The 14,112-nt window shown below is 39.8% G+C and overlaps 1 protein-coding gene across 2 annotated transcripts in view; it reads left to right on the top strand.

Moving 5' to 3' along the window:
- The window catches only part of FAT3 (FAT atypical cadherin 3), a 334,054-nt gene that overhangs the window by 219,098 nt on the left and 100,844 nt on the right, over positions 1–14,112 (top strand). For both annotated transcript variants that reach the window (XM_074152937.1, XM_074152928.1), the window contains exons 4-5: positions 6,347–6,661; positions 8,754–8,964. In XM_074152937.1, coding sequence (XP_074009038.1) covers positions 6,347–6,661; positions 8,754–8,964 — 526 coding nt within the window. The remainder of the gene's footprint in view (positions 1–6,346; positions 6,662–8,753; positions 8,965–14,112) is intronic.

Here is a 14,112-nt window from a genome sequence, read left to right as displayed (position 1 = left end):
GTAGTCATAGTTGTAGTACTATTCATAGTCGTAGTTGTAGTCATAGTAGTAGTAGTATTTCTGGACCTTTAAGTCACCCATTCTCTGCAAGGTCATTTGGTTACCATCTACTGGTGAGTCTGACAAAAGTTAAGATTTGAAGCCTCTAAGACTTTCTTCAGTACATTTTTCTAATATTTAGGTTTGCAGATACTGCAGGGAGCATTTAACTCCGAATGAAAAAAACCTTCCTTCCTTCCTTCCTGTCTTTTGGCAATACAGTGTTGAAATTACCTGATGTCATTGTTAATTCTCAAATGGTATAACAGACCATTATGCATCATTTTTAGCTTCAATATGGCTGGAAGCCATTGACTTTCCTAATCAGCCACATAGAGTGTTTGTGTCAGTAATAATCTGTATTTAAAATGTATTCTAAATTATTTATTTCTCATAGCTGGCCAGAGTGAATGTATTAATTTTTTTATGATTGAAAACAAGAGTTCCCAGATTAGCACATTGTAAAGGAAATAAGGAAAGATGGATCGTATTGATATGATTGGCACTCTTTCCTACAAGAAGTGTTTAAGTAATTTGTCTTTTGGGACAGCACTACATTCTATTAGGGTAAGTGAAATAAGCAGCTGCCCACTTCTTTTCCACAGTTGCCAAATAAAGGATTAGAACAAGAAAGCATCTAGTTTGCTACAGCTAACTCAGTATTTTTGTTGAACTAAAAAACCAGAACTTATGTACCCTTTTTTTTTTCTCTCCTGTTCCATAGATCTTTGAGTTACGCTGCCTTCACTTTGTAGCAATAATCCGACATGTAGTTCAGTAATATCATGCATTTCAGAAAACTATTTCCCTGTAAGAATTTAGCCATGAATTTAGTCTCTCTCTGAAGTAGGCAGAGATAGTAATTCAGTGTATTTGACTTTAAAGTTCCATTCATCCCTCAACGAGCTCTCCTTTATAATCTTTTATTTCCCTTACTTGGGCTGAATTCCAGAGACTCTTACAATAGGTATTGCAGCTCCTTTGCGCATTGGCACAAGAAACAAACCCATTAGTCACTAGCAGCAGGGGTATGCCTCAGCTCGAAGGCTCCCTTTGATCATTTTTCTGTCTCCAGTAACTCAACCACATTCTCTTTTCTAAAGTTTTCTGAAGCAAAATTGGCATTCCTGGTTGGGGGAAGGGAGAGACTTTTACCTGAAGACCTCATTATGCATACTCCTCAGATGAGACGCAGGCATCTCAGCTCGCTCTTTTTGCATTAAGCAGTTATCACACGGATGAAAATAAACAAGCAAATATGTCATCTTCAGTATTTTGCAATGCTAATGACAGTAATGTGGCAGTTCCTCTTAACTTAAAAATTGGGTAGGCTGAGTACTTCCTCCTGCCAAGGAATGATGTGGAAGAAGATTCTCGTTCTTCTCGAGGCGTGATAACTCACATTAAACACCTGCTGATTGTCTTGTTATACTTGTTGAAGTAAGATCCCTGCTAGCTACACTCTCCAGCTGAGTTAATAATTATCTTGGAAGTCATGAGCTTTTGTTAATGAGACTCAATATTGTACTTTTAAGTCAGGAGGGTGGTCCTTACAGTTGCATTCATGTTCTGAAAAAATTCAAGAGCTTAAACCTACTTCAGTTAAGTGTCACAGTCCAGTTCATAGTGACTCTCTAAAGGCAAAATGATTTTTATCATTGGCATTGAGGTCTGCTAGACTGACACTGTGTTTTAGTCTATACTTCCGCAGTAGAAGTCGCTTCCATGCCGTCTGCATGGTCATAAAAAGAAGAAATTTTCCTATCTAACATTCCAGCTGTTGTATGTTAACAGTTAGTGTTGACCTTGGTTTTCATTGAGTAGGTCCACTGCTATGGAAATCTCTTTGTAGTTATCTGTGGACTTGAACATAAACATGAAAGACTGTCTCTCTGCCCTGTAGGAAAGGTAGTGCTAATGTCTACAGACAAAACCTACTCAAGTAGATCCTGCAGAAGAAATGGAAGTTGCCTTACTTGGATTTTTAAAGTTCTGTTATTATACTGAATTTGTCATACTCTGAAAAAGGAGGTATTTCTGTGTGTTTTTCTCCAAAAATACATGTCTGTTGTAAGTAGATGGAATTTCAGGAAGTCTTGTCCTGGTCCATCCAGCTGAAAGAAGCATTGTAAGAGAGATGTGAATGTTGTTACTCTAGCAGAGAAATTTCCAGGTAACCAATACCTATGTCTGTATTGGCTGACATGGTTCAGTAAAGTCATAAACATTAAATCCAATGGGTAAATTCAGGCTCCTGACAGAAAGTGCTCATTTTATGAAGAAAACTATAGTGGAACTGCCTGTAGGTTGTGGGAAAAACAGCAGTGATGCTTAGGACTTCACCTTGAAAATGGCATATAAAGTTCATATTATTCTTGCTGTCTGATGCCATCGGACCTCATTAAACATGTCATCACATTCCTTTTATGATATTCTACCCTTCATATGGTTGGTTAGAGAGTCAATATTCAGCTGCTTTCATGGCCGTATCCCAGCTTTGGGAGGTCGTATCCTCAGTTTAGGCTGTGCTGACACAACATGAGCAGCAATATCTAACTATGGGACAGGGGATAGTAGCTGGCCAGCCCATCTCAGGGTGCACGTGGGCAAGAAGCAGCATGTCTGCACCCATTGGTGTCTGGATACCAGACTCAGCACAAAGACTGGAAAAGGTGTTCGGCATTTAGGAAAGCATGTGCTGACCAAGCAGCCATTCCTTGTCTCCTCTGGAAAAGCTTTAATTCTGATCCTCATAATTTCTCCATCTTGATTACTGTGAGATTCAAAAAACTCTCATTGGTGTTTTGATGCCACATCTTGACAAGTATATGTGGACATTATTTGTCATTCATCTATATCACCTTTCTTCACTGTTTTTGGGTTGCTTTTTTTTCCCAGCATGCCATCTGCAGGTTTTTAAACGAAAGGACCTCACTGGTCCTGAATTACATCTTCTTTCCTGGCAAGCTCTCCTGTGCCTTGCACATCTGCCTTTCACATTTCCAGAGATACCAGCTGTGAATTAGCTTTTGCATCTTTGTCCTACAAACGTCCCAACATCCCTCCCCTCCCTAGTTACTTTTCACTGCAATTTCCAGCTGTTTAAGGATTTTGCTGAGAACTGTGGTAATGTTTGAATCAAAATTGCACTGGTTAGAGGGGCCCCTAAGGGCTGGTGGATACAGCGTCCTGATGGAAACAGTATTTGCGGAGCGGTGTGCTGACCGACCTCGCCGGTCCTTCCCATTGCCTTGTGTTTTGTGTCTCCGCTGTGCTGGGTTGTCTGGGAACAATTTTGAACTGGCAACAATTTGGTATTTTGTTTTAATGTGTTGTTGTGGGATTTTTTTCTGTAGGGGCAGAGGAAATTTCTGCAGCTCTTTTACCCTGTTTCTAGCTGGAACCTGAAAAGCCAGGCCGGGGTCAGGCTGATGGAGCAGAAAAGAGGGGTCAGCCCAGGGCTCAGATTTACAGTTAGGGAAATAATCACATCGCTGGTGTGAGAGTGGCTTAATTAATTAATTTCCATGCCTGCAAAGAGGGAGCTTTAACTGACACTTCAGCTCCCGTGTCTGGCACTCAGAGCTTTTCGAGCGGAGCTGGAGCCTGTCATTGTGAAAAGTTTTGAGTGTCACCCAGAGAAGAAGCCTTGGCTGGTACATAACATTTTCCTCTCCAGGGACATAAAGTTTTAGACAGAGTAGAATCTACTAACTTCAGACCTTCTATGTTAATTTCTGTTAATTAGCTGACATTTCGTGTTATGGCCATTGCTATTTTCAATTAGCTGTCAGCAAATGTTTTCAGTGCAGCTTTTCTGTTATGGAACGAATTTCCCACAAGTTTGGGCTTACAAAAACAAACAAATGCATGCATGTATTTACTGCCATAACACCACGTTAGTCAGGACTCCAGCAGTAACTTAACAAACTGTGGGATGGTGTATTGGTAAGACAGGAGGACAGCTTCGCTTCTTGAGCAGTCTCTTGGCATAAGTAGGTTTTTCATCAGAGTCGCTTGACTGTTTGTACCACTGTGGCTTTCAGAGATTTTATTATTGTTTTCATTTGTAAACTTTTTCTCCACCCACCTCCTTTTTATGTAGATCACTGCCAGGACCTTGAGGGAAGTGTCTTTTTTTTTAAAAGTTGAGTCATGTTCTGTTCAGAAAACAAGAGTTTCCTGAATCTTGCTAGTATTTTCTATGCATTAAAAACCTCACCCTACAAAAAAGTGTTTTGTTGGTATTTTATAGATAAATGTGTCTCTGTTTCTGCGCACTACAGCCTGTACTGCCTGGCATCATTGATTATTTTATCTGTGGAGTCAGCAGAAATCCTGAAAAGGGATTTTCTTCGTTAACCTGTGCTCTTGCTGAGAGCTTGGCTACTTGCACTGGAGCAGAACAGAAATAGAGGGGATCAGCCTCTAAGTGGGGCAAAAGTTATTTATTGTTGAAAGTTTGTAATAAGAGAATCGGCAGAGTTGGCTTTTTGTTTGCTGCAGAAGCTCTGAAGTTCTCCTAGAGCGGTGGAGTGGAGAGGCTGAGGTCCCCGGTGGTGCCGCTCTTGCCGGGTGAAAAGGCAGGTTTGCAGCCGTGTGTGCAGCCTTTCGGCATTATAAATGCTATTTTGGAAAGTGTAGTGAGTGGGAACTAGATGGGTGAGTACACCGGTAATGAGCTGCGGCTCCTCTCCCCGCACCCCCTCGCCAGTGACTGACAGATGGCACAGTGGTGGCTTTGCAGGATGGGGATGGTCCCCACCAGGCTCTTGGCAGACAGTTGTCCCCGTCATGAGGCAGTGATCCCAACAAGTCCTAATTGCCAACCCTGGTGACAGCCTTAGGAGAGAGAGGCCTGAGGCTGATACATGTCATTGGGAGGACAGGCTCCGCTCCCCAGATGAGTTATGGGCAGATTTGGGGAATTTTTCATTATATATTTATTGACTATATATTGCCATACCATTTATTTTTCTGTAAATAAGGGGATTCACTCCCTAAGGCTGTCAGTCTGTTCCCTTCCACTGTATCCATTCTTAAAAGTAAAGTTAAATACAGGAAATGAAAACGGTCTTTTACTTTTCTCATAGAAAATGAGCTTTTTCTGTTGATCTCAGTATTAAACCTAGGTTTAGATATCTTGTTGCAAGGAGGGGACAATGGTAAGGTACGTTATTCCAGAAAATATTGCTTTGCCTAAGGACTGGACATCAGAACTGTATGATTTGTAAGGGGACACAGAAATGTTTAAGGAAAAATAAAGCATCAAGGAGTTAACCAGCAAAGCAATGGATGTGCAGCGATCAGTACGAGCAGGGAAGGGTATGTAATATCTTGGCTCACTATCATCAAAAATTGCTACTGTGGGAATTGGCATGTTAGCATATGTAGCTGAAAGTGAAATTTTAACTTCTTTCATGGAAACAGAAATAACTTTCTGCCTTATTTCTGCCTCTTTAAAAAATGCAATCGAAATATTGAGGGAGAAGTTTGAAACATATTGATTGCATTTTGAAGGCATATTATTAAATCTCTTGAGTGCTCGTTGATCTTGGATTATTTCATTTTCACAGTGTTTCAGGCTGAAAATTATTAGTAATTCTGTTTAAGTTGCAGCTAAATTACTAATTAACTTTTGTCTCAAAGATTTTATATCTTGCGTGTTTCTGGCAGCCCAGTGCACTCTTTACACAATGCAGCAGAAATTTTTTTGCTACCTGCCTCTCTGTGGCCCTTACAATCATATAAAGCAGTTTTGGAATTAATGAGCTGTCACATCTCAGGTAATGAATGAAAAGAACTGACAGAAATCCTTTTGTTGTTTAAGAAATTTCAAATAATTAATGGGAAAAAAGTGACAGAGATTATTTTAGGATTTAAGAGGAAATGCATCTTTCAAATTCATTGTGTGATTGAAGAAACTTTAAAATATGCTTGCAAAAAAGCAGTAATCCTGCTTAATGGGTTAATTCCAATTCTCTCTTCTGAGATAAATTTGCAGAATTTGAGATAAAAGGATTTTATATTTTGAGAAATAGGTTTCTAGTCCGCAGGTTGCCCCTTCCAGGTTCATCTCAAAATTAAAAAATCTGCCTGATTCCTTTATTTGCCATTGTGGGCATATCTGAGTTAGGCACTGAGCATTTTTATAGTGAGCATGTCTTGTGTACACAGAAGGCTTTATAAACTGCAAGTTAGGTTTGGTGACAGAGGGTTGTTTCCTTCTGGTTTATGTTTTTTTTCCAATTTACGAAATCCCACTGTACCTATTCAGAATAATGCCTCTACTGCTGTTGTTTTTCAGGTGACAGTCTCGGATGGGGGCACATCTCCCAAGCAGTCCTCCGTTTGGGTCGTGGTCCACGTTCTGGATGAGAATGATAACAAACCTCAGTTTCCAGAGAAAGTCTATCAGATCAAGCTGCCAGAGAGGGACCGTAAGAAAAGAGGGGAGCCAATCTACAGAGCGTTTGCTTTTGACAAAGACGAAGGCCCTAATGCAGAAATCTCTTACAGCATTGTGGATGGAAATGATGATGGGAAATTTTTTATTGATCCCAAAACTGGGATGGTTTCTTCCAGAAAGCAGTTCACAGCGGGGAGTTACGACATCTTGACAGTAAGTGCTCTTCCATCAACATACAAACCCATGATTTGACTCACAGGCCCTCTTGTATAAAGAGTGATACGTGGCTGTGTTTAATCTATGACCTATATGTAAGATCTGACTGTGTTAAGAAATCAAGAATTCACATACTACTACTGCCAAAAAGAGAACATTCATGCTATTGCATGTAGTGAACTATTCTCAGACTGTTCAGTCAACTTGCAAACTGTTGGCATAAGTTGTTGCCTTGAATACACAGCAATGAAGACCAAGGGTTTGTCTGCTCACAAAGTTGTGTCATGTTGAAGGGGGCCGATTGTGTGGACACAATTGCTTGCCCTCATGGATAGGTGTCCCAAACCATGACAAAAGATGTCTATACTGGCCAAGTCAGGTGGCTTCAAGGAGGAAGAGTACTGTGTGCAGTATGTTGTTGTACCCTTTTCACCACATTAAAGAGTATAAGTATGGCAGCAACGTCAGTTAAAAGAAATCTCAGTAAAAACACCTCTGCCAGAACTCAAACCATATAGACAGAGTCAAAGAAAGAAAGAATACAAGATGGTGGCATTGATATAAAGCAATATAAGTCTTGAATGGGCACTCTTTATCTACAGCAGTAAGCCAACAAATTGTACTTCAGGAGTTGACCAAAAAGGTAAGAGATGATAGAAAGGTGTCCTGTAGTAAATGAAACAGTGTCACTTACAGTGATGGGTCTCTGTTGGGATCATAGAATCATAGAATCATAGAATGATTAGAGTTGGAAGGGACCTTAAAGATCATCGAGTTCCAACCCCCCTGCCATGGGCAGGGACACCTCCACTAGACCAGGTTGCTCAAAGCCCCATCCAGCCTGGCCTTAAACATTTCCAGGGATGGGGCAACCCTATGGATACCTTCATAGAGTTGGAAACTGTGACAGGAAAATGAGTAAGTGTCAAAATATTGAGAAATCCTTAGTAATCAGAGTACACCACTCTTTGGGTGAGTGAGTGCTTTTCCCTGTGCAGAGCTGGAAGTCACGTCTGGGATCTGGCCCTTATTATAATGCAACAGCTGAAGGTTTTCTACCTTGAAACTGCTCATCACACCCTCAGCATCTCTTCACTAAGGGCCTGCCCACCTGGAGCAGAGCAGGGTGCCGAGTGTTAGCACCAAACCCACTTAACACATTTCTAGAGAAATAGAGTATGGTATTCCAGGAAAATTTTTCCCATTTTAACAGGCATAATAACAGCACATTTAACCAGTGGTCCTATACAGCCAGAAACATTTCCTTTAGTTTTAAAAGAAAAATCCTTTGATTGACATTGATGTTACTCAACAAAGCACCTATTTTGTAACCTATGTTCTCCCTTTCCTTAAGCCTTTAAGTTTCCTAAAGTTTGTTGCTGCTCATTTTGTCTTTGCTGTGCTAAAACCATAAAGCATGACAGGCAAATATCAAGCCTACCCATCCCTCCAGAGGACATTATAATAAAAAGAATTAGCGCCAAGCTGGGCAGTTCTTAATGAATATGACTGAGAGGAGAAAGCAAGGAAAATAGATACAGCAAAATTTTAAATTATATTTGTTTTGGAGAATGGGGGAAATGATCTGAAACTTATTTAACTCAATTAAAGATCCTGAAAAATGCAATGTAAGGAATATCAGTCTTATCTGCAATACAGATGCCATATAAAAGCAATCAGACATGGTCTGGGCGAGCATGTCCACAACATCCCACAGGGTCATTATAAAGCTCCCAGCTTTGCTTCAAGAGGGAACTGGCTGGAAGATGAAATCAGAGAGTGAAGCTGGTTCTGGAGAGGAGGATCTGTGCAGGGAGTGCTTGAATTGCATCTCCAGGAGGCCTCATGCCAGCATTTCTAAAATGAAACATTTCAGTTTGAAATCAGTCTTTTCAGTAAAAAGTCAAAGTGTAATGGAAAAAAATGAGAACTGAGAAAGAAGTACTTATCTCCCTCTTTTTTTCATGGGATTTTGTGTAGAGGATTATAAAGGCCATTTTCCAAGCAGTCATCACCATGCGATGGAATTGGGTCTGGACTGCCAAGCTGGGATGCTCAGTCTAAGTTGTCTTTTCTTTGTACCTGCCAGATAAAAGCAGTGGACAATGGCCGGCCCCAAAAATCTTCAACTGCACGCCTCCATATTGAGTGGATAAAAAAGCCTGCGCCCTCGCCCGTGCCTCTGACTTTCGATGAACCCTTTTACAACTTCACTGTCATGGAAAGCGACAAAGTGACGGAAATTGTCGGGGTGGTCTCTGTGCAGCCATCTAACATTCCTCTCTGGTTTGATATTGTGGGTAAGTTGGGAGCCAGTGGTGTGAGGAGGATGCTTCAGAAGCAACGCTTCAGAATGGATGTGTGGTTTTGAGAGCAAGAAAACTAACCGTGAACTATCCCCCCTCGCAAATTAAACCCACTTTCGTAATGCTGAAATGAAAATGTTATTTCTATATAGCGATAACAATAATAATAATATTCCTGCTTTTGTTATGACTCCTTAGCTAAGCTGAAAAAAAAAGCGCTGTATGGCTGAATTGTTTTTTTTCATACTATGTTATTTACTGCAATCTTAATGTTGTCTGTCATTTAAATTCTATTGTCATACTTTGCTAATCTCATTTCTAAATGTATTTATGGTACTTAGACTTGCTGTCCCTCATTTCTCTCTTTCTTCACCTTTTTTTCTGCATTCTGTTCTTTTTTTTCTGCTTCCGACTGCCCTGCTTCAAGGTGGCAAGCATGCTCGAGAGATGTTCTATATTCTACAGACAGCTTGTGGGCAGAACTGTTCAACAGAAGGTACCCTTAGTGCAAACACATTTGCTAAAATACAACTATCCAGGCTGCCTTTTATTTTTGCAAGTTCTTTGAGACAATTTATATTACATCTTTCATAAGTGCCTGTGACAGGATGCGATGCGACACATGGATGTGCTGCGTTTCTTTCTATGACAGCTTTTACCGTATTTGTGTCCAATTATTATCATTTTATTCACGGATTTTCCACAGTTTATCACAAATAATTAATTCAAACTTTTCACAGTCCAGTGCCATCCATTTAACTGTGAAACAGAATGGGATGCATCAACATATGGGTTACAAATGGAGCCACCAAAAGTTTGTCTTGAATGCAAGCTGAAAAAGAGAAATGTGTTTTGATGTGAGATTTCAACCACAAAATTGCCTTGCATAAAATTGATTATAAAAATAGGGAGGGAGAAATATCTTTAGCAAAGAGGAGGAGAAGCCATAGCAGTAATGGTCTTAAAATCCCAGGGAAATGCAACTAAGGGTGTAGCTGCCAAAAAGATAGGGAGTAGAGGGTCTCATTTGGTTGCAGTGGAGAAACAGGAATCAATGTTCCTAAGCATTGCTTTCCTGCTTCTGCTGCTGATTCAGTTATGTTATTTAAAATAACTCATTTAACATCTCCACAATGAGACTTCCCCCAGCAGCACAACAACCCTGCAAAGTTATTGTGCTACATAATATTTGCAGATACTTGTATGAAATGTTTGTATATCTTTGGATGTAAACCACCGTGTCTGCACAAAGGGGTGTTATTTAAATGAAGGGTCATAAAGCAAATACTACATGAAAGATTAGAGAAACAAAAAGCCTTTGCCGTGGACTTAGTGGAGAGGGTGCATCAGCAGTCTTTATTTGCAGGGATTGAGCCTGGCTCTCATTTCAGCAAAGCTATTTGTGGATGGGTTTAGCCAACAGGAAGGACAAGGACCACAAGAGAAAGGGTCTGTCAGAGTCATTTTCATCCACCTTTTATTGCCAATTTGTGCAGAGGAAAGACAGAAGCAGCAACATTTCCTCTTTGAATTTGTAGCACAGTTTCTGATGTGCCAACCACATTAAAATTAAACCCAAAGCTATTACCATGTTCTAGGATTCCTGCTAGCCCCTGGGGAAGGACAGCATATGTTTCCTATGGTTTTCTTCCCATTCCCTTGCTTGTTTCAGTATGCTACATGCAATTTATTAGCTAATGTTTACATTCTCTTTCTCTTCCTCACTGACCCTAACTTTCCTCCCAGGAGAAATCCATCTTTATTGATGTTATTGATATTTTTTTCCATTTGAACTTTTTGCTGGACTACTCTGCCTTTTGCAGCCTTTTGGTCCTTTGTTTGGCGAATTCACTGACTCTCATTAAAATGCTGCCTGTGCTAAGAAATGAGCAGTTCAGAATGCTCTTCCGCTGCATTATTTTACATTATTAGAGTCACCTGCAATTTAGCAACACCTTATAATAATATTTCATTTTTTGCCTTCCAAACAGAGATGATAGGGAGAGCAGTATGAAATTTAAGCCTTTAATTTGTCATTTAACATGACCTTTATGGCAAAAATAATTCAAATGGTTTAGAAGAAGATTTTTGCTATTTAAACAACCCTAATGGTTCCCCTATAGGCTGTAGCTCCTGATGCTGCAAGATGCTACATGACTGCAGAGGGTCATGGAGACCGAGCTTCCCTAGAGAAACTGGTGACCCTGACCATCGAGCCCGGTACTGTTACCTTATGAATGTTGTCATTAAATATTACTGCTATTATAAATAATAGCACTAGAAACAGCACCCATTTCTGCAATAGGAATAGCCAACAAACCTGGGCATGCAGAAGACCCTGTTGTTCCAGGCGCTCTACGTACAAGATGCAAAGACAAAACCCACCCCAAGAGGTTTACAGACAGACCACTGCATATTTAGATATCTTTGCTGCCTTTAGTCAGTGTCAGTATCAAAACCACTTTCCTCTCCTTGTTCCTCAATATCATCCTGTGGAAAAAAAGATGTTGATACTTTCCTTTTAGGGGAACATTGAGTTCTAGTGCTGAAAAGTGCAATGAAAGACACGGGTTATTAGTAGAAGTCAGTTGTCATGTATGGAAAGCTGTATGGGACTGCTGATGCAAGAAATGGTTTCCGTGCTGCTATAAAACCTAGACCTGATCCTGCTCCATCTGGTATTTTGTGATTTTGGACCTCCGTGCACAGTTCATAGTAATGTCAACAAAAGCCCTGAAGGCTTATGTAGAAGAATGGTTTAATATAGAGTTTGCAGCTTGACCTTTATGTTTATGACCTTTTCAAACTAAATGGGCATTGGAATTCCAGAGGACCTCTTTTTTAATGCATTACATGCCCTTTGTCCCAGTTTAAAAAAAAAAGGAGGGAGGGCAGATGAAGTTTGGCTATGTAGTATTCTGTCTGCCTGACTTCAGCGTCTAATTTGCACCTAAATTATATACACTTTAAAAGACTGTTTAAGTTCTTGAGTTAATCGGCTCCAAGAGAGGAAGGTGCCTTGCAGGCAGGGAGATCATCTTCCTGCCATGGACTAAAAGGAACAAGATGCTTGCTTGGCTTTTTGTTTGTTTAATTGGGAATGGTTGAGATGTCATACCTGGTTTCTGTTTTCAGACTGCATTCAACGCCATTCTCAGTTCATGCAGATCCCACAATGTGAAAGACATGAACGTAGGTTGTTTCAGTTGTGTTAAATTTATTCGGTTATTTATGAGAAAAAAAAATAATTCAATGGGAACTCCAAAATTAGTCAGAGATCTTTATTTCTCCCAGGTAAATTGAGCCGTCTCTGTCTCTTCCTTTGTTAGTGGTGGGAATGGTGTGATGACCACTTTGACACTGGAGCTAAGCTGCATGGTGCTAGTGTTTGCTTAAGTAGCATGTTGCACAACATCTCTCTGATTCTCCAAAAAGGCCTCCTTCTATCTTTCCTTCTTCCCCCTGCCTTTATAAAAGCAGCCAAACTTTAAAAGCACATCAGAATGTAAGGGTGCTTAAATGGCAATAATTTTAATATCTATTAATTTTAATTATTTGTCCGTTTAATTCACAGTGCTGCAAATTTTCATTAATGTCAAAAACATGCAGCTCCCTAGTCTCCTTTGAATTATCTTCTCTAAGAACTATCTAAAATACCTTTCTGATTTCTTTTCTGCTTCTTATGCCCTTACCTTCAGCTTCTTAGCAGCAAACCCAAGGCTTTAACTCTCCTTACAATAGTTTTATCTGAAAATTCAGTCTGCATTATTTTCTTCTTCTTAGCATGATATAGTGCATAAAGGAATAAATATTTGCATGTTATATTACTAATATTCATTATGTTATGATTATCAAAAGTCTGTAGTTGAATTTGTATTTCTTGAGGCAGTCACTAAGTTTATTTCATCTTCTTTGAAAACAGAAAAATTGGAAATTTTGACTTTGCTAATTTTCCTGAAAATCCTAAAGGCACTTCAGGTTCACATTTGAGTTTCAGGGTGAATTAGTTTTCTGCACTTTCTTCTGATTGTCCACTCTGAGCAGTGTAAGAATTGGAGCAATTGACCAAATTTATCATCACTGTCCTTGGTGTTGTTAGTTTATTTTGGGGCAAGACAAGTAAGAATCTTCTCTGTCCTGAGAAAACGTGTATTAGGGGACTATTCTCTAAATTAGATCATTGCCTTTATTTCTCTTCTCCATTCATCTGTCATGGCATGGTAGGCCAAATGAGACTTGTGTGAGGATCTCAGTCTGTCCTGGCTTTATTGAGTTTGAACATGGAGCATGTATGCTCTTTGCTATCTGCCAGTGAAGGAAGACTCTTGCCAGGTTTTAGCTGTATTTGGTTTGGGGATTCTAGAGTTCAGTGTGATCCATCTTTACATCTAAGTCTGATCTCCAATCAAGATATGACTGAGATGTGTATTCAATCCCACTCTTCTGGATCATTCCACTGGAAAAAATGGAAAAAGGCCCTCCCATGGGACTCATTTGCCTACATGTCCTCCAGATTTGCTGACATATTTTCTTCTTAGAGGAGAAAAATAATTTCTAAGAGCAGTATAATCTCATCTTGAACTGCATATCAGCAGCTGACAGGAACACAGGGAAGCTCAACACCTTCCCGAAAAGGAACTCCATCTAGGAAAAGAACTACAAAAAACCTTCGTTCCTTGCAGCAAATGCAATAATCAAAATACCAGCAGAATATGTTTTAAAATTAAAAAAAATTTAAAAACCCACACTGGATTCAAAAAGGACAGAAAGGGACAGAGTTGCAGAACCCACATTGTATGGGAGTGCCAGATCTGCATTGTATCTTGCCTTAGGCAAATTCTCCAGCTGACCTCTACAAACCCCTTTTAACAGTTCAGGAGGTTTTCCTTCACCTCTCCCTTGCACCAAATGAGTGGTAAGCTGTACATCAGAAGATCCTCTCCCATTAGTCATGTAAGGTTCAGTGGTTTGTTTTGTTTTGTTTTGTTTTATTTTTAAACTATCTTTTTTATTAAAAGGGAAATTAATTCTTTCCAAACCATACGGGACTTTTGTCAGAAGAAAAATATTTTCATAGTGACTATGAAGCCAAGAAAAAAGCTAAGAACCAAGGTAACACTCCAGATGCAGCCAGAAAATGTA

The sequence above is a fragment of the Numenius arquata genome, chromosome 1, assembly GCF_964106895.1.
Source record: "Numenius arquata chromosome 1, bNumArq3.hap1.1, whole genome shotgun sequence".
Classification (NCBI taxonomy): domain Eukaryota; kingdom Metazoa; phylum Chordata; class Aves; order Charadriiformes; family Scolopacidae; genus Numenius; species Numenius arquata.
This window is presented reverse-complemented; position numbering and strand designations above follow the sequence as displayed.